The following is a 24,803-nucleotide window of genomic DNA, read 5'->3' on the forward strand; positions in this document are numbered from 1 at the left end:
GTGTTTGGTAGATTATTTCTTTGTTGTAACAATGCTTCTTGGCAATAAATCTTATACCGTTGGAAAGCCTGTTTATTTCCCTTTTAAATGGTGCCACATTTGTAAGGAACATGCATTTGTGGGATGAGCAGCAGAGCTGAGTATATGGGATGCGCCCATGAAAAATTTGCCAAATCTTCTCTGCCAATGCCAAACAGCTTATTCTGCTGTTGCTATTGACTCTTGTTTTGAGCTTCTGGTACCCCCAGGTGCTGACAAGAATGGGATGCCATCCCACAACAGTGTGTGACCAGGCTGGTGACCAGCATGAGGAGGAGGTGCCAGGCTGTTGTGGCTGTGTATGGTTCTTCCACACGCTACTGTGGCTCCTGTTTATTAAATGAATAAATTGTTAAATTGCCAATATGTCTTGTTTCTTCAGACCAATCATCCAATCCACCAAACAACACCGAACAAGAGTCAATGGCAGAATAAGCTGTTTGGCATTGGCAGAGAAGATTTGGCAAATTTTTCATGGGCGCATCCCATATACTCAGCTCTGCTGCTCATCCCACAAATGCATGTTCCTTACAAATGTGGCACCATTTAAAAGGGAAATAAACAGGCTTTCCAACGGTATAAGATTTATTGCCAAGAAGCATTGTTACAACAAAGAAATAATCTACCAAACACAAATTTCCTTACTTTTTGTGCTATGTTTAGTTGGAGGTTGTGGTGTTTAATAGCCTGATAGCTGTGGGGAAGAAGCTGCTCCTGAACCTGGACGTTAGTTTTCAGGCTCCTGTATCTTCTTCCCGATGGAAGCAATGAAATGAGAGTGCTCTGTGCCGTATGACTGTGCATTGTAGTGGATAATGGGAGCAGGGAGAAGAAACTAAAACCATCAACCCTCGAGCACGGTGGGGACACACTCACAAGGCCGATGTCAGAGCGACTGTTCCACAGCCCGTCCAGTGCTTTCCTCGCCACCTGCTCAAACACCGGGTCGCCCGTCAGACGGCTCAAGGTGGCAAACTCCAGGATAAAGGTGCCAATGCCAGCCGTGCAGGTGACGGGCGTCTCGCTGGGATTAACCCCGTTCATAAGGTTCACTGTCCCAAACGGCATTCCCGTCGGAGTCTGGAAGGCTTTAAAACATGAGGGGAGTAAGGGTGAATGCACAGAGTCTTTTACCCGAGGTTGGGGAAATCAAGAACCGGAGAACGTAGGTTTAAGATGAGAGGGAGGAATTTAATAGAGACACCAGGGGCAATTTTTTCATTCAGTGGCGGGTAGGTGTGCGGAACGAGCTGCCAGAGGAGCAGGGCGGCACAGTGGCGCAGTGGTAGAGTTGCTGGCTTACAGCGCCAGAGACCCGCGTTCGATCCTGACTACGGGTGCTGTCTGTGCGGAGTTTGTACACTGTGACCACGTGGGGATTTTCCCGGGTGCTCCGGTTTCCTCCCGCACTCCAAAGACACACAGGTTTGTAGATTAATTGGCTTTGGTAAAATTGTAAATTGTCCCCAGTGTGTGTGTGTGTGTAAGATAGTGCTAGTGGGCGGGGCAATTGTTGGGTTAGCACAGACCTCTAGACATTTTGGTCTGGTCAATAGATATCTAAAGAATTCGGCGTGCAAAAGGAATGGAATTAGTAATTCTGAAATACTGTTTCATGTTAAATTTCGTGGACAAGGTAGGCAGTCAGAACCATTTTCTCAAGATATAAATGTCAAAGACTAAAGGACATAACTTTAAGGTCAGGATGCAAAGTCAGGAGATGTGCAGGACAAGTTTTCTTTTACACTTAGAGTGGTTTGAGCCTTGACTGCGTTGCCAGGGGTGGTATTGGAGGCAGATATGGTAGGGGATAAGCACGTGGATATGCCGGATAGGGATGGGTATGGATCACGTGCACGCAGAGGAGATTAGTTTAACTTCGAGTTTAGTTCAGAGCAAGGGATCCCAACCTGGGTAAATTTACCCCCAGGTGTGGGTAAATTTACCCCCAGGTGTATTACCCCAGGGGGTAAATTTCCCCTTACCATTATTGTTATTTGAACTTAAAATAATAATGTTAAAAACAGTATTTTAAAATCGCCCCTTTGTCAGTGGCTTTAAAGTATAACACACATGTTAACACACATGTCAACACACACACACACGCACACGCACGCACGCACGCACGCACGCACACACGCACACACGCACACACACACACACACGGGACAATTTACAATTTTACCGGAGACAATTAATCTACAAACCTGTATGTCTTTGGAGTGTGGGAGGAAACCGGAGCACCCGGAGAAAACCCGTGCAGTCACAGGGAGAACGTACAAACAACGTACAGGCAGTAACCACAGTCAGGATCCAACCCGGGTCTCTGGCGCTGTTAGGCAGCAACTCTGCTGCTGTGCCATAACTTGACATCATGTACAGCACGGCCATTATGGGTCAAAGAGCCTGTTCCTGTACTGTTCTAACTACATCTCTGCAATAAAAGTTGGGCCATAAACATTCTTGCAACTAAAATCCGAGAACGGATTGAAAAAAAGATGGAAAATTTTTGTCCAACTAATTATTTTTTTGTGGTGGGAAACAGCAGCTGGATAAACAAATATCCAGAAATTCACAGCACCTGCAACGCACAATGTGACAAATAATAGCAAACATTCATTTAGTCTCCTGACTTTCGATGAAGTGCTATGCCGCTATTAAATCGTGCAGTTAGCACTAATGATCAGGGATGAATCTCAATGGAAGTAAACACATTTATGAAAATCTACCATCACAAAACTTATACCACCTAAGATGGCTTAAAGTAAAATACCGTGCTAGCCACTAGGTGGCTCAGAAAGTCTATCAGAGGCACACCTCCTTTGTTAGAGAGAGATACACATGCAGCGAGAGAGAGAGAGAGAAAGACACACAGAGATAGGGACATACAGAGACAGAGAGGGAGAGACAGAGAGAGAGAGAGAGCGGGAGACATGGAGACATACCGAGATAGAGAAACATATAGAGAGCAGGAGAGACAGGCAGAGCAAGAGAGAGACAGACAGACAGATAGACAGAGAGACATGCAGATACAGAGAGAGAATTTGCATGGCTGAAATGCGGGAGGAAATTAGAGCACCCAGAGAGAACACACTCAGTCATAGAGAACGTGCAAACTCAGTACAGATAGACCCAAGTTTGAGATCAACACCGGGCCAGTGTATTTGAGGCCACTGCTCCACCAGCTGATCAGAGTGGCACAGTGGCACAGTGGCACTCTGCCGCTGCCACACAATGTCAAATATCCAACTTTGATCCTGACTTCAGGTGCTGTCTACATGGAGGGCTGACTACCCGGGCTTCCTCTGGGTACACTGGGTTCCACCCACTTCCCAAAGACATGTAGTTTTGTAGGTTAATTGGCTTCTGCAAAATTGACCCTAGTGTGTCGGGAATATGGGATTACAGAATTAGTGTGCGAACGGGTGGTCGATGGTCAGCATGGACTCGCTGGGCCGAAGGGCCCGTTTCCATGCTGCATCCTTCAATCGATCAAGCAACAACACAGCAATGCCCACGTGTGTCCATGTCAGTCATGCAAAACGTTATCCAGTCCGACAAACACCCTTTCACTCTTAGTCTCTTGCCCTGCAGATATTGGCACTTCAGATCATCATGCAAATATCTTTCACAGTTGCTAATGTCTCTCTCTCTCTCTCTCTCTCTCTCTCTCTCTCTCTCTCTCTCTCTCTCTCTCTCTCTCTCTCTCTCTCTCTCTCTCTCTCTCCCTCTCCCTTCCCTCTCCATCCCTCCCTCCCTTTTTGGAAGTTTAATTGGCCACTGTAAGTTGCACCCAATGTGTCTTGTTTCAACCAGGCCCATCGATTAGATCACACCCGAAGCACTGAGCAATTCTGAGGAGCACACCTCAGGAGAGGAGCATAATTAACCAAGGATAAAGTGTAGAAACAAGGAACTGCAGATGCTGGTTTACAGAAAAGGACACAGTGCTAGAGTAACTCAGTGGATCAAGCAGCATCTCTGGAGAACATGGAGAGGTGACGTTTCGGGTCACCTAGCGTAGGATAAATTATCGTACAGTTAGACAAACAGGGCCACGTTCCTTACAAGATACCAAAAGGAGAAGGTAATGGGTAGACAGCAAACCCACTGACTAGATCAGACACAAAGACAGACAAAAAATCCTGGAGAAACTCAGCGGGTCAGGCAGCATCTCTGGAGCAAAGGAATAGGTGACATTTCGGTCCAAGACCCTTCTTCAGGCTCAGGGGAGAGGGAAACGAAAGATATAGAAGGTACATAGAACAAATGAATGAAAGAGATGTAAAAAGCAACGATGATCAAGGAAAGGTGGAGCCCATAATGGTCTATTGTTGGCTGTGGGGAAGGTGGTAACGAGGGGTAGAGTCATTCCAAGCAGTGGAGTGTTTGGTTTAGTTTAGAGATACGGCGCGGAACCAGGCCCTTCAGCCCACTGAGCCGTGCCGACCAGCGATCCCCGCACACTCGCACTATCTTACACACTAGGGAAAAATTATACGTTTTACCGAAGCCAATTAACCTACAAACTGTACGTCTTTGGAGTGTGGGAGGAAACCGGAGCACCCGGAGAAAACCCACGCGGTCACGGGCAGAACGTACAAACTCCGTACACACAGCGCTCGTAGTCAGGATCGAACCCGGGTCTCTGGCGCTCCGAGGCAGCAAGTCTACCGCTGCGCCACCGTGCCGGCCGGGAGTAGACGGAAGCAGGTTGGGAAGAGCCGTAGGACGGAAGGGAATGGTGCGGCAAGGAGCAGCCTTTAGAGGACCTCACCTGGTAGCAGCTTCCGGGCCGCCTCCTCCGCCAGTCTGAGCAAAGGTCCCGCGCAGGGCCAGCCGGGCTCCAACACGATGCCACCCTCCCTGGACAGCAGGTGGGCAGACAACAAACCCCCCACCACTGGGGAACAGCAACAAAACACACCGCGTCACTGCCTGCAGCAAAAACGGAGGAACTGCAAGTCGGCAATTCAAGCAAGCAGGTGAATATACCAGCTATGTGTAGGAAAGAAACTGCAGATGCTGGTTAAAATCGAAGGTAGACACAAAATGCTGGAGTAACTCAGCGGGTCAGGCAGCATCTCGGGAGAGAAGGAAGGGGTGACGTTTCGGGTCGAGTCTGAAGAAGGGTCTCGACCCCAAACATCACCCATTCCGTCTCTCCCGAGATGCTGCCTGACCCGCTGAGTTACTCCAGCATTTTGTGTCTACCTTTGAATATGCCAGTTAATGGTTCAGTAACTAAACCCTCGGACAATCTTTATCTTGCACTAAACGTTATTCCCTTTATCCTGTATCGGTACTCTGTGTACGGCTCGATTGTAATCACGGACAGTCTTTCCACTGACTGGATCGCACGCAATAAAAAGCTTTTCACTGCACTCGCAACAACAAACTAAACCCAACCAACCAACTAATTAACCAACCAACTCACTCCTTATTTCCCCATTTCATTATTCAAGCCCGAACAAAACTGGAAAATCTACACACATGCCTTCACAGTGCCTCGTAACATGGCAGTTGTAGCCGACACCTTTTTGGCTTGGAGATACAGCATGGAAACAGACCCTTCGGCCCACCGAGTCCACGCCGACCATCGATCACTCATCAACACTTGTTCCATGTTATCCCACTTTCTCATACACTCACTACACTGCAGGGGCAATTTACGCAGGGCTGATCCATCGACAAACCCGCAAGTCTTTGGGTGGAAACTGGAGCAGGGAGTAAACAAACGTGGTCACAGGGAGAAGGTGCAGGTTCCACACAGGCAGCACCCGAGGTCAGGATTGAACCCGGGTCTCTGACGCTGTGAGACAGCAGCCCTACTACCCCAACTGTGGGTAGAAGACGATGCATTCACCCTATCTATGCCCCTGATGATTTTATACCCCTCTGTAAGATCACCCGAGCTCCTGCTCTCCAAAGAATAAAGCCCTAGCCTGCCCATCCACTCCCTATAGCTCAAACCCTCGAGTCCTGGCAACATCCTCGTGAATCTTCTCTGCACACTTCCCCGTTTAATGACATCCTTATTATACCAGGGTGACCAAAACATGAACACAGTGCTCCAAGCGCCGCCTCGTCAACGTCGACTTACCTCGAATGTTGGTCTCAAAGACGGATGCGTTGACATCGATGTCAAAATTCATCCCATCCTGAAGGATGTGGACAACTCTCTGAAACTCGGTCACATTACCCAGCACCTACACGCAGATTGGAACAACAGATGATCATTCATACCTGTGCTGCAGGAATTCAGCAGTTTCCATTCATAGGTTCTAGGAGCAGAATTAGGCCATTCGGCCCAAAAGTCTACTTCACCATTCAATCATGGCTGATCTATCATATCATATCATATATATACAGCCGGAAACAGGCCTTTTCGGCCCTCCAAGTCCGTGCCGCCCAGTGATCCCCGCACATTAACACTATCCTACACCCACTAGGGACAATTTTTACATTTACCCAGCCAATTAACCTACATACCTGTACGTCTTTGGAGTGTGGGAGGAAACCGAAGATCTCGGAGAAAACCCACGCAGGTCACGGGGAGAACGTACAAACTCCTTACAGTGCAGCACCCGTAGTCAGGATCGAACCTGAGTCTCCGGCGCTGCATTCGCTGTAAAGCAGCAACTCTACCGCTGCGCTACCGTGCCGCCACCTTTCCCCTCAACTCCATTCTCCTGCCTTGTCCCCATAAACCCTGACACCCTTACCAATTAAAAAATTGCAAATCTCCACGTTAAAAATACCCAATGATTTGGTCTCCAAAGCCTTCTTGCTATTGAGGGAGTGCAGCGTAGGTTCACCAGGTTAATTCCCAGGGTGGCAGGACTGACATATGATGAAAGAATGGGTCGACTGGGCTTATATTCACTGGAATTTAGAAGGATGAGAGGGGATCTTCTAGAAACATATAAAATTCTTAAAGGATTGGACAGGTGAGATGCAGGACTAAAGAAATTCCTTCCTCATCTCCTTTCTGAAGGTACGTCCTTTTATTCCGAGGCTGTGCCCTCTGGTCCCAGACTCTTCACATCCACTCTGTCCAGGCCTTTCACAATCATCTGATCATGAAAAGAATAGACAGGGTAAATGCAGAGAAGGGGATTCGAGAACCAGGGGACATAGGTTTATGGTCGGGTGGGGGACCTTTAATAGGAACCTGGGGGGGGGCAACTGTTTTTTTAAAACCACACAAAGGGTGGTGGGTGTACAGAACGAGCTACTGGAGGAGGTAGTTGAGGCAGGTAATAACAACATTTAAAAAGGTACATGGATAGGATAGGTTTGGAGGGATATGAGCCAAACACAGGCAGGTGAGACTAGTTAGATGGGACATGTTGGTCGGCATGGGGAAGTTGGGTTGAAGGGCCTTTTTCTAAGCTGTATGACTATTTCACTACCGGAAGAGCAGCTGAACAGAACAGGAAGGAACACACAGACTTGAAACCTCCCACGTAGGTTTATTTAAGACACATAGTAATTGTCAATAATCTTCCACCTCGCCTAAAACTCAAAATGCTGGAGTAACTCAGCGGGTCAGGCAGCTTCTCTGGAGGACACAGACGGGCAAGATTTCGGGTCGGGACCCTCCTTCGGATTCACCCAGCAATACCATTTCCATTCCCAACACTATTCCCACTCCTTCACCCAAATAGAACTGAATTGCAATGGCATCAAAATGGTTCCTGGAACGTGCTGCCAGGGGTGGTAGTGGAGGCAGATACGATAGTGCATCAAGAGACCTTTAGATAGGCACGCGGATATGGAGGGAATGTAGGGGTATAGATCACGTGCAAGCAGATGAGATTAGTTTACTTTAGCATCATGTTTAGCACAGTCATTGTGGGCCGAAGGGCCTGTTCTGTGCTGCACTGTTCTATGTTCTATGTTTAAAAGCTAGTGCAGACAGGTCTCTTTCTGGCAGTAGAGACAACCCTGCCTCATGGTTTTTACCCAGACTACAGTTCAGGGCCAGATACAAGTGGGAGTCCTGCCAACACACCACTTATCCATTTTTCCAGTACTTCAGAAAACCTCTCAACATCCCCACTGCAAAGAAAAGTAAAATCACGGGGGAATAATTCTTCGATGTTCTCGAGATGGATCGTTCCCATAAAACACGGGCAGGAAGAAATGGAACGACCACCCAATGCCTGCACCCACCCACCAAATCTCCCAGGAGGGAAATGTTAGGAGACCGGGAATTCCGACCTCATCCTGTATCCTATCCCGTGGGCATGGCCTGGCTGATTTTTCTTTTGCTAGATGAATGAGAAAGTGAACTCATTTGACTTAGGACTAGATCGGCACAAAGTGCTGGAGTAACTCAGCGGGTCAGGCAGCATCTCCGCAGAACGTGGACAGGTGATGTTTCAGGTCGGGGCCCTTCTTCAGACTGATTGTAATAACCCAGTTAAGACAGCAACTCTACCGCTGCACCACCTTGCTAGGAGGAGTGGGGATTAGGAACAGGACTGGATTTAGGCTCGACAAAGGTGCCTTAAACGACCAAAGAGCTTGCAGATAGAAAAAAAGTTGGGTGACAAACAATTTCTTAGAGGCCTTATTATTTTTATAACAGAGTCAGGAAACACAAAGTGGAGACTGGGAAGGAAAAGGGATGGAAATAAAAGGTCATTTGAAAACGAAAGAGAGAAAACAAGCGGAAAGCATGTGGAGTTTGTACGAGGCCGGAGAGCCCACTGAAAGGGGACGCGAGCAGAAACTTACCAGAAGCGTGTCCAAGGCATCAATCAGAGTCAGAGAAAAACTGTAAAGTGCAGAAAATACAATGAACATTTTACACGGCAGGGAACGCTCGATTTTGTCTGAATCAATTAGTGACAAAAATGTATTTGACATTCATCGAGCAAGAGATTTTCCTTCTTCCTGTGGACATTGAACCATGATAGAAAATGTCTGTTCAGTTCTGCGGCTCAGGAAGCACCAAGTCTTCGGTTGCTGCTCATTTTTCACCATGTTTACGAGCTTCACTGATCCCTCGACCAACCCAGCATTGGTGGGGAAAAATGGGAAGCAAGAACAGAAAATTATGGAAACACTTAATGAGCCGGCACAGGGGCGCAGCCTTAGTGCGCCAGAGACCCAGGTCCGATCCTGACTACGGGTGCTGTCTTTACGGAGTTTATATATGTTCTCCCTGTGACCAAGTGGGTTTTCTCCGGGTGCTCCGGTTTCCTCCCACACTCCAAATACGTACAGGTTTGTAGGTTAATTGGCTTTGGTAAGTTGTAAAATTGCCACTAATGTGTAGGATAGTGTTAGTGTGCGGGGCGATTGTTGGTCGGTGCATTCTTGGTGGGATGAAGGGCCTGTTTCAGTTTTAGTTTATTGTCACATGTACAGAGGTACAGTGAAAAGCTTTTGGCGCGTGCTAACCGGACAGCAACAATTACAATCGAACCATTCGCAGTTGCCAGATACATGATAAGGGAATAACATTTAGTGCAATGTAAAGCCAGTAAAGTCCAATCAAAGATAGTCGGAGCGTCCCTGATGAAGTAGATAGTAGTTCAGGACCACTCTCTAGCTGCTGTTGGATGGTTCAGTTGCCTGATAACAGCTGGGAAGAAACTGTCCCTGAATCCGGAGGTGTGCGCTTTCACACTTCTACACCTTTGCCCGATGGGAGAGGGGAGAAGGGGGAGTGGCCAGGGTGCAACTCATCCTTGATTGTGCTGGTGGCCTTGCCGAGGCAGCGCAAGCTATAAATGGAGTCAACGGAAGGGAGGTTGGTCTGTGTGAGCCCAGACCATCACACATACCAATCTCCGCGCTGCATCTCTAAAATCTAATGTGTAAAAGTCTTTTGAAACAAATCTGGCCATAAAGTCAACAGCTTACCTTCCCCAGGTGTCCTGACCATCACAGGTTAAAGGTCGTAGTTCATCATACGGGAAGGCATTGTCCAAGTAGTTGTTGTAAGCATGGTAAAACATCCCTTTAACACGCTCTCTGCAGGGGGAAAAAACACACACACACACAGATTTACAGAGATGCTTGGTTGCCCTCACTGTCCTTTCAACCCCTATAGAATCAAAGCAACAGTGAAACCATCCGAGTTCTTAGGGCAAGGGGAGGTGACATTGTCAAAGCCAACTTTACCCATTTCAGAATTTAGTCCAGCTGATACTTAAATTGATCCCAATGAATCAAAAGAAACTCCAAATAGCAACAGCAAGTAATCCATGGTCACACACAGAATCTGGCTTAAAAATGACTTCCCCAAAGCAACAACAACTCATGTTTTCTGATTGTATTTTGCGCTAACATCTTGCTTTTTCTTTTCACCTTCTTGTAGATAGCATGAGTAACATGCGCATGACTTGTGTTTCCATGTGTTTACATGCTTGTGAAACTGGCGCATGCAAGATTTTCATTGTATGTGTTGTGTACATGATAATAAACTCAACTTAGTGTAGTGTAGAGAAACTGCGTGGAAACAGGCCTGTCAGCCCACTGAATCCACGCTGACCATCGATCACCCGTTCACACTGGTTCTATGTCCTAGACGCTGGGGTCAATTTACAGAAGCCAACTAAGCTACAAACGCATCAGTCTCAGCAGTAGAGGGTACGAAACTCTAGGTCTGTTCCTGTGGTTGGCAGAAAATAACACCAGCAAAGGGCCTCAGAATACATCAGGGAAGGAGGAGGTTCTTGTTAGAGTGAGTACAAGGACATCGCATTGAGCAGAACTTCTTGGGAGGTCAGTCAAGTGAAGGCCAGCGACAGGGAGAAAACCAGGATAGACTGCAAGCTAAATAGCTAAAACTTTTTTTGCCATTTAAACCAAAAATTAAATCCTACTAAAGTGAACTCTAAAAAAACGTGAGTGAAGATGAAAACAAAGCTCCAAACCTCTGTCACTGGTGAGCGGGGAACAAGCTCTGTCGAGGGGGATGTAGGTGGTGGTGACAAGGTGTGTAGGAAGGAACTGCAGATGCTGGTTTACACCGAAGAGAGACACAAAATGCTGGAGTAACTCAGCGGGACAGGCAGCATCTACTGGCATCTACAGGCATCTACAGGCAGTCTGCAACCACAACAACCTGACCGCGGGAGAAGACGACAGGAGAAGGGAAAGACATTGAGGCCTTCCATCACAGTGAGGAGAGGACTGGAGGAGACTCACTGTGATGGATGTTTTCTTGATGGATGTTTCTTTTGTGTGTTTTGGGGGTTGTGTAATTTTAATGCCTATTTTGATGCTTTTGTTGTTGGACTGTGGGTGACTGAATTTCGTCCAATTTGGATGACAATAAAGCTATCTTGAATCTTGAATCAGCCATGATCACATTGAATGGCGGTGCTGGCTCGAAGGGCCAAATGGCCTCCTCCTGCACCTATTGTCTATTGTCTATCTCAGGATAGAAGGAATGGGTGACGTTTCGGGTCGAGACCCTTCTTCAGACTGAGAGTCAGAGCAGTGGGCTGAAACCTAGAGTAAAGTGGAGTGACGCGAATGAAAGGGAGGTATGGGAAACGTGTAGATAGCTTATTACTGAACACGAAGTTAGTTATTGTACAATAGCATACGTGTGTATAGGTAGTTTAGATACTACCATGGCTCTGGGCTTGGTTTTCTTGGTTGAGCACTTATCCTGGTGTTATAACACGTACTTTGTGTTTTTATAATAATTCTTCTCATTCGTTCCCTTGGATTGAGGTGTATTTTCTTGCACTCCACTTTTGGGTTCAAGGGTGGGTAACAAAGTCAACATGGGAACTACTGATGGGGGAAGTGGTGGCTGATAGAATGGACAGGTGGGTGGCTTGTCAAAAAAGACAGTTCTCCACAACATTGCCCATTCCTTCTCTCCTGAGATGCTGCCTGACCTGCTGAGTTACTCCAGCATTTTGTGAATAAATACCTTTGATTTGTACCAGCATCTGCAGTTATTTTCTTATGTTACCTTCCCTGGAACTGTACAGCATAGGAAAATTGAACTTTAGCCCATAATGTCTGTGCTGAACACAATGCTCGGCTTAGTTTACAGCGGGTAAACAGGCCCTTCAGCCCTCCGAATCGCCCCTGGCCAGCGATTAGGCCACAGTTTAAGAATAAGGGGTAGGCCATTTAGAACGGAGACGAGGAAAAACTTTTTCAGTCAGAGAGTTGTGAATCTGTGGGATTCTCTGCCTCAGAAGGCAGTGGAGGCCAATTCTCTGAATGCATTCAAGAGAGAGCTAGATAGAGCTCTTAAGGATAGCGGAGTCAGGGGGCATGGGGAGAAGGCAGGAACGGGGTACTGATTGAGAATGATCAGAATGATCACATTGAATGGCGGTGCTGGCTCGAAGGGCCGAATGGCCTCCTATTGTCTATCCGTGCACTAGTTCTACGCTACACACTAGAGGGATAATATACAGAAGCCAATTAACCTACAAACGTGCACATCTTTGGAATATGGGAGGAAACTGGAGCACCCAGAGGAAACCCACGCAGTCACAGGAGAATATACAAACTCCACACAGACAGCACTCATGGTCAGGATCCAACCCATGTCTCTGGAGCTGTGAGGCAGCAACTTGACCACCGTGCAGCCAATATGATCACGACACAGTCCCTCTACAGATGCTACTCGACCGGCTGAGTTACTCCAGCACTTTGTGGGTTTTTTTGCTCAGGATTTCAGCATCTGCAGTTGCATGTGTTTTCACACCAGGTGATGGTGGGATCATAACACAACATTGTCTCGGCCACCACAGCCGGCCCCAATGTTGATTTTCCCCAGGTTTAATGCCAGATGTCTCCAGATGTAAAGGTTAGAGTGGTTGCAACTTAACCCTTTAATTCGGTGCAGGAAGAATGCATCAAACATTGATTGGAAAAGCATGCGTTTCTTCCCACAACAGTCATAGAAACATAGAAAATAGGTGCAGGAGTAGGCCATTCGGCCCTTCGAGCCTGCACCGCCATTCAATATGATCATGGCAGATCATCCAGCTCAGTAACCTGTACCTGCCTTCTCTCCATACCCCCTGATCCCTTTAGCAAAAAGGGCCAAATCTAACTCCCTCTTAAATATAGCCAATGAACTGGCCTCAACTACCCTCTGTGGCAGAGAATTCCACAGACTCACCACTCTCTGTGTGAAGAAATGTTTTCTCATCTCGGTCCTAATAGAAATTAGTCATCTTGTTTTGGCCAAAACTGTGGCTCAACTTTCACCCTGCAGAGACAAGCTTGTCAATCGAGTTGCTCCTTAAGCCCTTCCTTCCTCCCTCCCTCCCCTGCAGGGGGGGGGGGGTGTGGAACACTTACCTGTACTGAGCCATCGCCTCCACCCCGATTTCTTTGCCCTTTGCAACATTGCCGCCCGTCCAGGCGACGAGGACGAAGCAAGCGGTGTAAAGGGAGCTGAGCATCGGCTCGCTGCCCCGTCCTCCTGGGGGTCTGGGTGATCGTGGTGCGGCTCCAGAGCTCCTCGCATTCCGCGTCAGCAAAAACCCGGAAACCCACCGCCTGCGTCCTCTGTCTGCATCTATTCTCAATGGCGAAAGGCGTATCCTGCAACACAGATGAGTGGCCAACACTCCCGTCAATCTCACCAGTGGGCATTGCCAGTGATACAGAGCAGTCAGTACAGCTCAGGGACAGTGAAGAGTGTCTCATTGTCATGTGCACTGGCAATGCAACAACGAAATCCTTACCTGCAAGCCAATAACACCATGCACAAAATGCTGGAGTAACTCAGCAGGTCAAGAAGATAACTGCAGATGCTGGTGCAAATCGCAAGGTTTTTATTCACAAAATGCTGGACCTGCTGAGTTACTCCAGCATTTTGTGAATAAAAACCTTCGATTTGTACCAGCATCTGCAGTTATCTTCTTATAATAACACCATGCAGTTTAGTTCTCCCGTTAAGATCCTCCCGGTTGCCAAACACTTTAACTCCCCTTCCCATTCCCCTACCCACCAGTCTGGAGAAGGGTCTCGAACCCGAAACATCACCCATTCCTTCTCTCCAGAGATACTGCCTGACCTGCTGAGTTACTCCAACATTTTGTGAATAAATACCTTCGATTTGTACCAGCATCTGCAGTTATTTTCTTATACTGCCTGTCGGGACAGTTACTCCAGCATTTTGTGTCTATCTTCGGTTTAAACCAGCATCTGCATTGCCGCTTTCATTTCACTGCACATCGTGTATGTGACAAATAAACTTGACTTGACTTTCCTACACGCACTGACCTTTCTGTCCTGGGCCTCCTCCATTGTCAGAGTGAGGCAAGCGGAAATTGGAGGAACTGCATCTCATATTTCGCTGAGGCAGCTTACAACCCAGCGGTATGAATATTGATTTCTCTAACTTCAAGTAACCCTTGCATCCCCTCTCTCTCCATCCCTCCCCCACCCTAGTCACCGTACTAGTTTCACTGTCGTCCTGTTGAGTTTCTCTGTATAACTAGTTGCCATCTTTTACACAAACAATAGACCATTGCAGGTTCCACCTTTCCTTGATCATTATTGCTTTTTGTATATAATTATTTTGTTTGTGCTATGTACCTTCTATATCTCTCATTTCCCTCTCCCCTGACTCTCAGTCTGAAGAAGGGTCTCGAACCGAGACATCACCTATTCCTTTTCTCCAGAGATGCTGCCTGACCCGCTGAGTTACTCCAGCTTTTTGTGTCTATCATTTGTGTAAACCAGCATCTGCAGTTCCTTCCTACACAATTTAGTTTAGAGATACAGTGCGGAAACGGGCCCTTCGGCCCACCGAGTCCGCGCTGACCAACGATCCCCATACATTCGCATTATCCTACACACTAGGAACAATTTACAATTTTACCGAAGCCAATTAACCTACAAACTCGCATGTCTTTCGAATGTGGGCGGAAACCAGAGCACCCAGAGAAATCCCACACGGTCACAGGGAGAATGTACAAACTCTTTACAGACTGCACCTGTAGTCAGGATCGAACCCGGGTCTCTGGTGCTGTAAGGCAGCAACTCTGTCACCACCGTATTTTCTGAGGAAAGACAAGAATGGTACTCTCTTGAATTTAGAAGAATGCGAGATTTCATTGAAACAGGCAATATTTTTTGACTTGTCAAGATGGATGCAGGGATTCCTTGGCTGGCTCAGTGTGAAGAAGGATCTCGACCCGAAATGTTACCTATTGATGTTCTCCAGAGATGCTGGCTGACCCGCTGAGTTACTCCAGCACATTGTGTTTTGTTTTTGTGTCAACATCTTAATATTACCTGATCACTAGTTTGTGTGTTACCCAACGTGTGATGTATCCACCCATCCTTTGTCCCCATGTTGGTATTTCTGACTCATTGTTGTTCCCATTCCTCATATCCTCTCTGCTCTAGGTAGGAAACTGCTGTCACACTATCAGTCAAACAAGGCCTACCTGATCTCCCGGTTGCTAGCCATTCCCACGCTGACCTTTCTGTCCTGGGCCTCCTCCATTGCCAGAGTGAGGCCACACGCAAACTGGAGGAACAGCACCTCATATTCCGCTTGGGTAGCTTACACCCCAGTGGTGTTCTCCAATTTTAGGTAACTAACTACCCCTCCCTCCCCCCACCTTCTCCCCTGCAGTACCCCCCTCTTAACCCTTCCTTCTCTCGCCGTTGCCCCACTTGGACTCCCACCTATTTCTCCCCTCCATCCCCCGCCACCCCCCCTACTTTCACCCCTGTGGCTTCACAATCCTCAAGTTTAGTTTGGCTAAGTTTAGTTTATTGCCACATGTACTGAGTGAGGTACAGTGAAAAGATTTTGTTTTGTGCTAACCAGTCAGCGGAAAGACAATAGATGATTACAATCGAGCCGTCCACTCTTGAAACCTGTATCACCATCTATTGTTCTTATCTCTGGCCTTTGTTCCAACCATCTACCTGCCAACCCCCCTCACCTCACCTGTCAACCTGTGCCTTCCACACCTTGTCCTGCCTCCCTCCTTTGCCAGATTTCTTCTCCCACCCCTTTACAATCAGTCTGAAATCACCCATCCATGTTCTCCAGAGATGCTGCCTGATCCGCTGAGTTACTCCAGCACTTTGTTACCTTTTCTGCTGTATTTATGACTAGCTGGTAATAAAGCAATATTTTGATGAACAGCTGTCAATGAGGTGGAAGAAGGTTCATTATGTGAGAGTGTTCATCAACAAACAGATTACAGATTTAGAGAGTACACAGACATTTATACTCTGTAATCCAAGCCTTTCGTTAGTCTCATGCAGCATTCTGAATCTTAAGTTGCTGTTTACACTTGCGGGTCACCAAGTCTCAGTTGCTGGATAAGGATCTAATAATCCCATAATCCCAATTTCCTCACCAAAATCTCCCGAAAGATGGGTTGTTTACAATGACCATATGTCAATGTTAGCTTTATACACAAACATAACTAAGATGGGTTTTTGTATCTGTTTTTCTTTTTTTAACCTTCCTACAATCTTTATGAGGATGTTGCCAGGACTTGAGGGTCTGAGCTATAGGGAGAGGTTGGGCAGGCTAGGTAGGACTTTATTCCTGGAAGCGCTAGAGGATGAGGGATGGTCTTCTAGAGGTGTATAAGATCATGAGGCAATAGATAGGGTCAATGCACAGTCATTTACCCAGGGGAGGGGAATCAAGAATCAGAGTTTAGTTTTAGTGTAGTTTAGAGATACAGCGCAGAAACAGGCCATTCAGCTCACCGAGTCCGCGCCAACCAGCGATCCCTGTACAGCAGCACTGTACATACGAGGGACAATTTGCAATATTTACCAGAAGCCAAATTAACCTACCAATAAAGAGAAAATAGGTTTGTGAGATGTGAGATTTTTAATAGGGACCTATTAAACCTGGGCATGGCGGTGGGGGCAGCGGTAGTGTTGCTGCCTTACTGCGCCAGAGACCCAGGTTCAATCCTGACTACGGGTGCTCTCTGCATGGAGTTTGTACATTCTCCCTGAGACTGCATGGGTTTTTTTCCGGGTGTTCCGGTTTCCTCCCACACTCCAAAGACATACAGGTTTGTAAGTTAATTACCTTTTGTACATTGTAAATCATCCCTAGTCTGTAGGGTAGTGCTTGTGGGCATGATGATCATAAGTTCATTAGTCAGGACAAATCTTTTGTTTGTTTGTTTGTTTTTATGTCTTGTTTGCTTTGTAAAGCGTCTTTGAGTATCTTGAAAAGCGCTATATAAAATAAATGTATTATTATTATTATTATTATTAGTTATAGGAGCAGAATTAGGCCATTTGGCCCGTCACTTCTACTCCGCCATTCAATCATGGCTGATCTAACTGGTCGCTGGTTGGCACGGACTCGGTTGGCCGAAGTGCCTGTTTCCACGTTGTATCTCTAAAGTCTAAAATCTACTGTCACCGTCAGTTAAATACCCCACTCATCATTCACTGCCCAAGGCCACACATACCTGTGCTCTGAGCTACTGACAAGGATACTCAGTGACCCATAGTAACCCATCAGTAACCCATACCCTGTCAAAGAGTCTTTGCTTTTAGATTATGCAGGTGAAAAAAAGGAAGGGGCAAAACCGAGGCAAATATCAGGATGTAAAGTACAAAAGCACAATACAAGGGGTATATTTAAATTCATTAGAAATTCCTGTTCTCATTCGATTGGTTTCCTCCCTGTGTTTACTTTAGACTTTAGAGATACAGCGTGGAAAAAGGCCCTTCGGCCCACCGAGTCCACACCGACCAGCAATCACCCCGTACACTAGCACTATCCTACACCCACTCGGGACAACTTGAAATTTACAGAAGCCAATTAACCTACAAACCTGCATGGCCTTGGAGTGTAGGAGGAAACTGGAACACCCGGAGGAAACCCACATGGTCACAGGGAGAACGTACAAACTCCATACAGATAACACCCGTAGTCAGAATCGAACCTGGGTCTCTGGCGCTGTACGGCAGCAACTCTATAGGTGCACCACCGAATGTGTCTGAGTAAATCCATCCAATATCTTCAACAGGCTCTGTGTTACCAACTAACCTGTTACAATACCACTAACTCTGCAAGACTTTGATCTCATATTTGGTGTCATTCTGTGCTGTAGAAATCTCATTCCTCTATCTAATCTACTCTTTGAAACATTGACTATCCTTTTTTAACAAAATAATTAATTGGTTGTTTTTTTTCTCTCCAAGCCTCTTTCAACGTGACCATAAAACACTTGCTCATTTCTTTCTGCGAACAATTCTCAAGTGAAATGAGCAAGTGTGAAACTCAAGTCTGAGTGAGAATTCATTTTTTGGAGAAAAATGGTTTGACTAGTTAATCTGGAATCATAGCATGAATCATTTGTAGGTCAAGACTCAATAGAGAGATAGCACATCTGTTCCTGGTATTATATTAATGCAGTGCAAAGCTGGTAAGCTCACTAATTTCTAATCTCTATCATGTGCAGAGGAAAAACAGTTTGCGGTGAAGGTTGGAAAATATGACATTTTTTAGGTTATCACAATTGCAGGGATGGACACAAAATGCTGGAGTAACTCAGTGGGTCAGGCAACAGTCCCGGAGAACATGGATAGGAGGCATTTCGGGTCAGAACCCTTCTTCAGACCTTTGAAATGGTCGTGGTTGGTTTAGATTAGTTTAGTTCAGTTCGGTTTGGTTTGGTTTGGTTTGGTTCGGTTCGGTTCGGTTCGGTTCGGGTCGGGTCGGGTCGGGTCGGGTCGGGTCGGGTCGGGTCGGGTCGGGTTGGGTTGGGTTTAGTTTAGTATTGCCATATGTACCAAGATACAGTGGAAAGCTTTCTGTTGCGTCTATACAGAGTATCCGGTCAGCGAAAAGACTATAGAATACCATCAAGCCTTCCGCAGTCCACAGTGCAAAGATAAAAGATAAAGGGTCCAACATTTAGTGCAAAGATATAACATTGATGTCTGATAAAGTCAGACTATCGGAACACAGCTACCAGCCTTGGAGGGCATCGACAACATACGATGCCTCAGAAAAGCCACCAGCATCCACAAAGACTCTTCACACCCCTGCAACAGTCTGTTCGAACTTCTACCATCGGGCAGACGATACAAGGCCTTCTACGCCCGCACCTCCAGACTCAGGAACAGCTTCATCCCCAGGGCCATAGCTGCTATGAACCGGTCCTGCTGAGCCAGATGGTCACATCGCACAGTGAACCGGCACAGATCTACTTGCACTTTATTCTGTTTTAAAACTGTTCTAATTTGTTTCATTGGGTTGTTTAAATTAATACTGATTAGCTAATTGATTTATTGCATCGTATGGGAGGCGCATTCCCAATCTCGTTGTACCCCTGTACAATGACAATAAAGATGTATTGTATATTGTATTGTATTAAGGAAAGTTCAAAGGTCACCTATCAGGTAGATGGGAGGTCAGGACCACACTATAACTGATGAGAGGTCTGTTCAGTTGGGAACGGATGGGAAGAGGCTGTCCCTGAATCTGGAGGCACATGTTTTCAAACTTCTGTACCTCTTGCCTGATGGGAGAGGGGAGAAGAGGGAGTGACCGGGCTAAGACTGGTCCTTGATTATGCTGGTGGCCTTGCCGAGGCAGCGTGAAGTATAGATGGAGTCAATGAAAAAGTGGCTGTTTTGTGTTATGGTCTGGGCTAAGTCCACAACTGTCCACAATTTATTGTGTCTTGGATGGAGCTGTTTCCAAACCAGGTTGTGATGCACCTGTGGACGTTGGTGAGGGTTGTTGGAGACATGCCGAACTTCCTAAGCCTTCAAGAGGTGTCTGTGTGCTTTCTCGGCCACAGCTTTGATGTGGCTGGTCCATTTATTCCTTGAACTTAATGCTTTCAACCATCTCCACTTCAACACCATCAATGTACACTCTGGTGTGTGTACTTCTTCTCTTCCTGAAGTCAATCTCTATCTCCCTTGTCTTGCTGACATTGAGGAGAATTGGAACCAAGTTACTGGGTGCTTCCTGTGCCACAAAATGGAATATCTGGTCATGACCACGATTTTGTTTGTGGAATCTTGCTGTGGATAAAAAACAGAAAGTGCTGGAGTGAAACATATAAGATAATTAGGGGATTGGACACATTAGAGGCAGATAACATGTTCCCAATGTTGGGGGAGTCCAGGACAAGGGGCCACAGTTTAAGAACAAGGGGTAGGCCATTTAGAACGGAGATGAGGAAGAACTTTTTCAGTCAGAGGGTGGTGAAGGTGTGGAATTCTCTGCCTCAGAAGGCAGTGGAGGCCAGTTCGTTGGATGCTTTCAAGAGAGAGCTGGATAGAGCTCTTAAGGATAGCGGAGTGAGGGGGTATGGGCAGAAGGCAGGAACGGGGTACTGATTGAGAGTGATCAGCCATGATCGCATTGAATGGCGGTGCTGGCTCGAAGGGCTGAATGGCCTACTCCTGCACCTATTGTCTATTGACCCAGCGGGTCAAGCAGCATCACTGGAGCACATGGATTGGTGACGTTTCGGGTTGGGACCCTTCCGGAGACTCCAGGAGATACAATAGACAATAGGTGCAGGAGTAGGCCATTCGGCCCTTCGAGCCAGCACCACCATTCAATGTGATCATGGCTGATCATTCTCAATCAGTACCCCGTTCCTGCCTTCTCCCTATACCCCCTGACTCCGCTATCCTTAAGAGCTTTATCTAGCTCTCTCTTGAATGCATTCAGAGAATTGGCCCCCACTGCCTTCTGAGGCAGTGAATTCCACAGATTTACAACTCTCTGACTGAAAAAGTTTTTCCTCATCTCCGTTCTAAATGGCCTACCCCTTATTCTTAAACTGTGGCCCCTGGTCTGGACTACCCCAACATTGGGAACATGTTTCCTGCCTCTAACGTGTCCAACCCCTTAATAATCTTATATGTTTCGATAAGATCCCCTCTCATCCTTCTAAATTCCAGTGTATACATGCCTAGCCCCTCCAGTCTTTCAACATACGACAGTCCCGCCATTCCAGGAATTAACCTAGTAAACCTACGCTGCACGTCCTCAATAGCAAGAATAGCAGGAATACTTCCTGACCTGCTGAGTTACTCCAGCATTTTGTGTTTTTTGATCAAGATTCCAACATCTGCAGTTCCTTGTTCAGTTTAGTTTAGAGATACAGCATGAAAACAGGCTCTTCGGCCCACTGTCCATGCCGACCATTGATCACCCATTCACACTACTTCCACATCCTACACACTCGAGGTAATTTTCAGAAGTCATTTAACCCACAAACCACGTCTTCAGAATGTGGGAGGAAAGCGGAGCACCCGGAGAAAACTCACACGGTCTCAAGGAGAACGTGCAAACTCCATACAGACAGCACCCAAGGTCGTGATCGAATCTGAGACTTTGATGCTGTGCTCCGGGTTTGATCCCGACCTCTGGTGTTGTCTGTGTGGACAATGCATGTTCTCCCTGTGACCGCATGGGTTTTCTCCGGGTGCTCCGGTTTCCACCCACTTCTCAAAGACGTGCCGGTTTGTCGGTTAATTGGGCCTCAGCTGCTCCTAATGTGTAGGGAGTGGATGCGAAAGTGGAATAACATAGAACTAGGGTGATCGATGGTCAGCGTGGACTCGGTGGGCTGAAGGGCTTGTTTCCATGCTGTATCACTAAACTAAACCAAACATTAATAGAGAAATTAATTTTAACAACGCATTAGCACACTTGGGGAGAAGGCAGGAGAATTGGATTAGGAGGGAGAGATAGATCAGCCATGATTGAATGGTGGAGTAGACTTGGGGGGCCGAAAGGCCTAAATCTACTCCTATGACTTATGAACTTATTTGCCCTGTGAGCATCAGAACTAGCTTCTGCTCTCTCTTTGAGTCATTGTTGAGATACAAGGAACTGTAGGTGCTGGTTTATACTTGAAAAGACGGCAGGTGCTTGTGTAACTCAATGGGTCAGGCGGCACCACTGGAGAGCATGGATAAGTGACATTTCAGATTGGGACCCTTCTTCAGAGAGGTAGCCTGATCTGCTGAATTACTACAGCACTTTGTGTTTTTTGCTCAAGATTCCCCGACACAAATCGTCAGGCGACTCCGTCCTGTCAAAGCCGCTACAGCCAAACATACAGCTTTTTCCACAACCTGTAGCTCTACTCAACAATCAAAAGTCCATAGCCTCCCTTTGCTCTGGTATTTTATTTCATTCTCACACGTTTAAACTATAATGTTTTATTCTTAATGTTTTATGTTTTATTCTTAATTGTTTACTGTATGTCGTGTTGTTACTTGCGAGCAGAGCACCAAGGCAAATTCCTTGTATGTATACATACTTGGCTAATAAAATTCATTCAATTCAATTCAAAAACCTATCCATGTTCTTCAGAGATGCCACCTGACCTGCTGTCATCACCAAATGCTGGGGTAACTCAGCAGGTTCCCCCATCATTTTATGATACTTTTGATTTGTACAGCATCTGCAGTTATTTTCCTCCACCTGACCTGCTGAGTTACTCCAAAACGTTGTGTCTTTTTTTTTAGTAATTGTTCTTTCTTATCAGTTTTATGTTTTCTACGCCAATTATTGCAGGTAGGTTTGGAGGTAGGTTTACCATATAGAGTGATTTTTTTTCCTGTGTATTTTCGAACCTATGGATAAAATTGACTTTATGGATGTCGGTAAAAACATAACTTTGGTTACACGAGGATGGTCTGTATTATCATTAACCCATTGGTGGAATGGAACTGATGGACTCCAGGGGTCTGTACATGGAGTTGATGGGCCGAACGCCAAGATGAAATATGTCATGAACTATGAATGTGGTTAGGAAGAAATAGATTTGATGTGATTTATGTTCATGCATTACTTCAATTCGCCTGATGATGGTGCCTTTTGTGGGAGTACGACAGCCCATGAACTAGAGTTTGAAGAAGGATGCTGACCCAAACTGTCACCGATCCATGTTCTCCAGAGATGCCGCCTGACCCGCTGAGTTATTCAAGCACTCTGTGTCTTTAAAAAAATATTTTCAGAATATGTTCTTCTTCGCATTACTTAACATTAGCACATCATCAGTTATCATCCATTTACAACTTTAAAGCATGGGGTTTTAACAGAGATTTTAACTAATTGATGTGCATTGGTAGCTGGGTCCTGAACTATGACCCTTGACCTGGAGCAGGTGAAAATCTGCTCATCTGGGTTTGAAGCTTCTGCAGCCCTCCGCTAATAACAGGTTTTTGTGGGTCAATAATACCATTGCCATCAGTCTGAAGAAGTGTTCCAAACTAAAACGTCACCCATTCCTTCTCTGCAGAGATGCTGCCCAAGTTACTCCAGCATTTTGTGTCTATTCCTGACCTGAAATGCCCTCTGTCCATTTCCCTCTACAAATGCTGCCTGGCCTCCTGAATTCCTCCAGCACCCAGTGTTTTGGCAAAAGATTCCAACGTCTACAATCTCTTCTCTTTCCCTCCAGACAGCAGATTATGACATTGTCCCAAAACAATTCTAAATTTAACGTTATTTTGTGCTTCATTTGCCAATCCCTTGGCTACACTCTTTTCCATTCACTCCAAAGAAAAATAAAATAGTTTCTTGCGGCATACTCTTAAACGATTATTACATCATCCTTTATTGGAGGAACAGCACCTCATATTTCGCTTGTTGGAGGAACAGCACCTCATATTTCGCTTGGGCAGCTTGCAGCCCAGCGTTATGAACATCGACTTCTCCAACTTTAGATAGTTCCTCTGTCCCTCTCTTTCCCTCCCCCTTCCCAGTTCTCCCTCTATCTTCTTGTCTCCACCTATAATCCTTCCTTTGTCCCACCCCCCTGATATCAAGTCCGAAGAAGGGTCTCGACCCGAAACGTCATCCATTCCTTCTCTCCTGAGATGCTGCCTGACCTGCTGAGTTACTCCAGCATTTTGTGAAATAAATACCTTCGATTTGTACCAACATCTGCAGTTATTTTCTTACATTACATCATCCTCTTCTCTCGTTAAAATATCCAAGATGTGTCAATGTGAATGTTACAGAACAAACAACAGTACAACAGGAACGGCTCCTTCGGCCCACAATGTCTGTGCTGAACATGATGCCAAATATCTTCCATCGGGATGTGAACCAGATCCCTTTATTCTCTGCAAATCACAGTGCCTACCTAAAAGCCTCATGTATACCACTACCATATCTATTTACACGCAAAACTACACATTGCAGCACATTCCAGGCACCTACCAGTCTGTAAACAACTTCCCTTGCACATCTCCTTTACACTTTCCTCCTCTGACATTAAAGCAATGGTGTCGGGCATTTGATATTATCCCTCCAGTTTTCCAAAGACTGTAGTGAATTCTCTAGATTAGTGATACGGCATGGAAACAGGCCCATCAGCCCACCGAGTCCATGCTGACCGTCGATTACCCATTCATCCTAGTTCTACGTTATCCCTCTTTCGTATCCACTCCCTACACACGAGGATTGATTTGCAGAGCCCAATTAACCTACAAACGCACACGTCTTTGGGTTGTGTAGGGAAACCCACACGGTCGCAGGGAGATCGTGCAAACTCCACACAGACAGCATCCCAGGTCAGGATCGAACCCGGGTGTCTGTCGCTGTGAGGCGGCATCTCTACCAGCTGCACTACTGTGCTTCCCTTTAAAGGAGTTATAGAAACGCAAGCATTTATTCTTATTATTTTGACTTTGTGTGGAGTCCAATTAACTGGTCTTAGCTGCGTTTGAGCTGTGGAACATGATGTAAATTCAAACCGATTTCTAGGAAACAAAACATTTGGGGGGAAAATATTTCAGACTGGTGTATAACTTCACCT

General features: G+C 46.3%; 1 protein-coding gene across 2 annotated transcripts in view; it reads right to left on the reverse strand.

Annotated features, from left to right (window-relative positions):
• edem2 (ER degradation enhancer, mannosidase alpha-like 2) overlaps positions 1–24,803 on the reverse strand; it is a 38,974-nt gene that overhangs the window by 8,732 nt on the left and 5,439 nt on the right. For both annotated transcript variants that reach the window (XM_078418778.1, XM_078418777.1), the window contains exons 2-7: positions 13,342–13,587; positions 9,919–10,029; positions 8,785–8,824; positions 6,143–6,248; positions 4,817–4,942; positions 916–1,127 (exon numbers count right to left, since the gene is read on the reverse strand). In XM_078418778.1, the coding sequence (XP_078274904.1) occupies positions 916–1,127; positions 4,817–4,942; positions 6,143–6,248; positions 8,785–8,824; positions 9,919–10,029; positions 13,342–13,587 (841 nt within the window). The remainder of the gene's footprint in view (positions 1–915; positions 1,128–4,816; positions 4,943–6,142; positions 6,249–8,784; positions 8,825–9,918; positions 10,030–13,341; positions 13,588–24,803) is intronic.

This window comes from Rhinoraja longicauda, chromosome 22 (assembly GCF_053455715.1).
Source record: "Rhinoraja longicauda isolate Sanriku21f chromosome 22, sRhiLon1.1, whole genome shotgun sequence".
Taxonomy (NCBI): domain Eukaryota; kingdom Metazoa; phylum Chordata; class Chondrichthyes; order Rajiformes; family Arhynchobatidae; genus Rhinoraja; species Rhinoraja longicauda.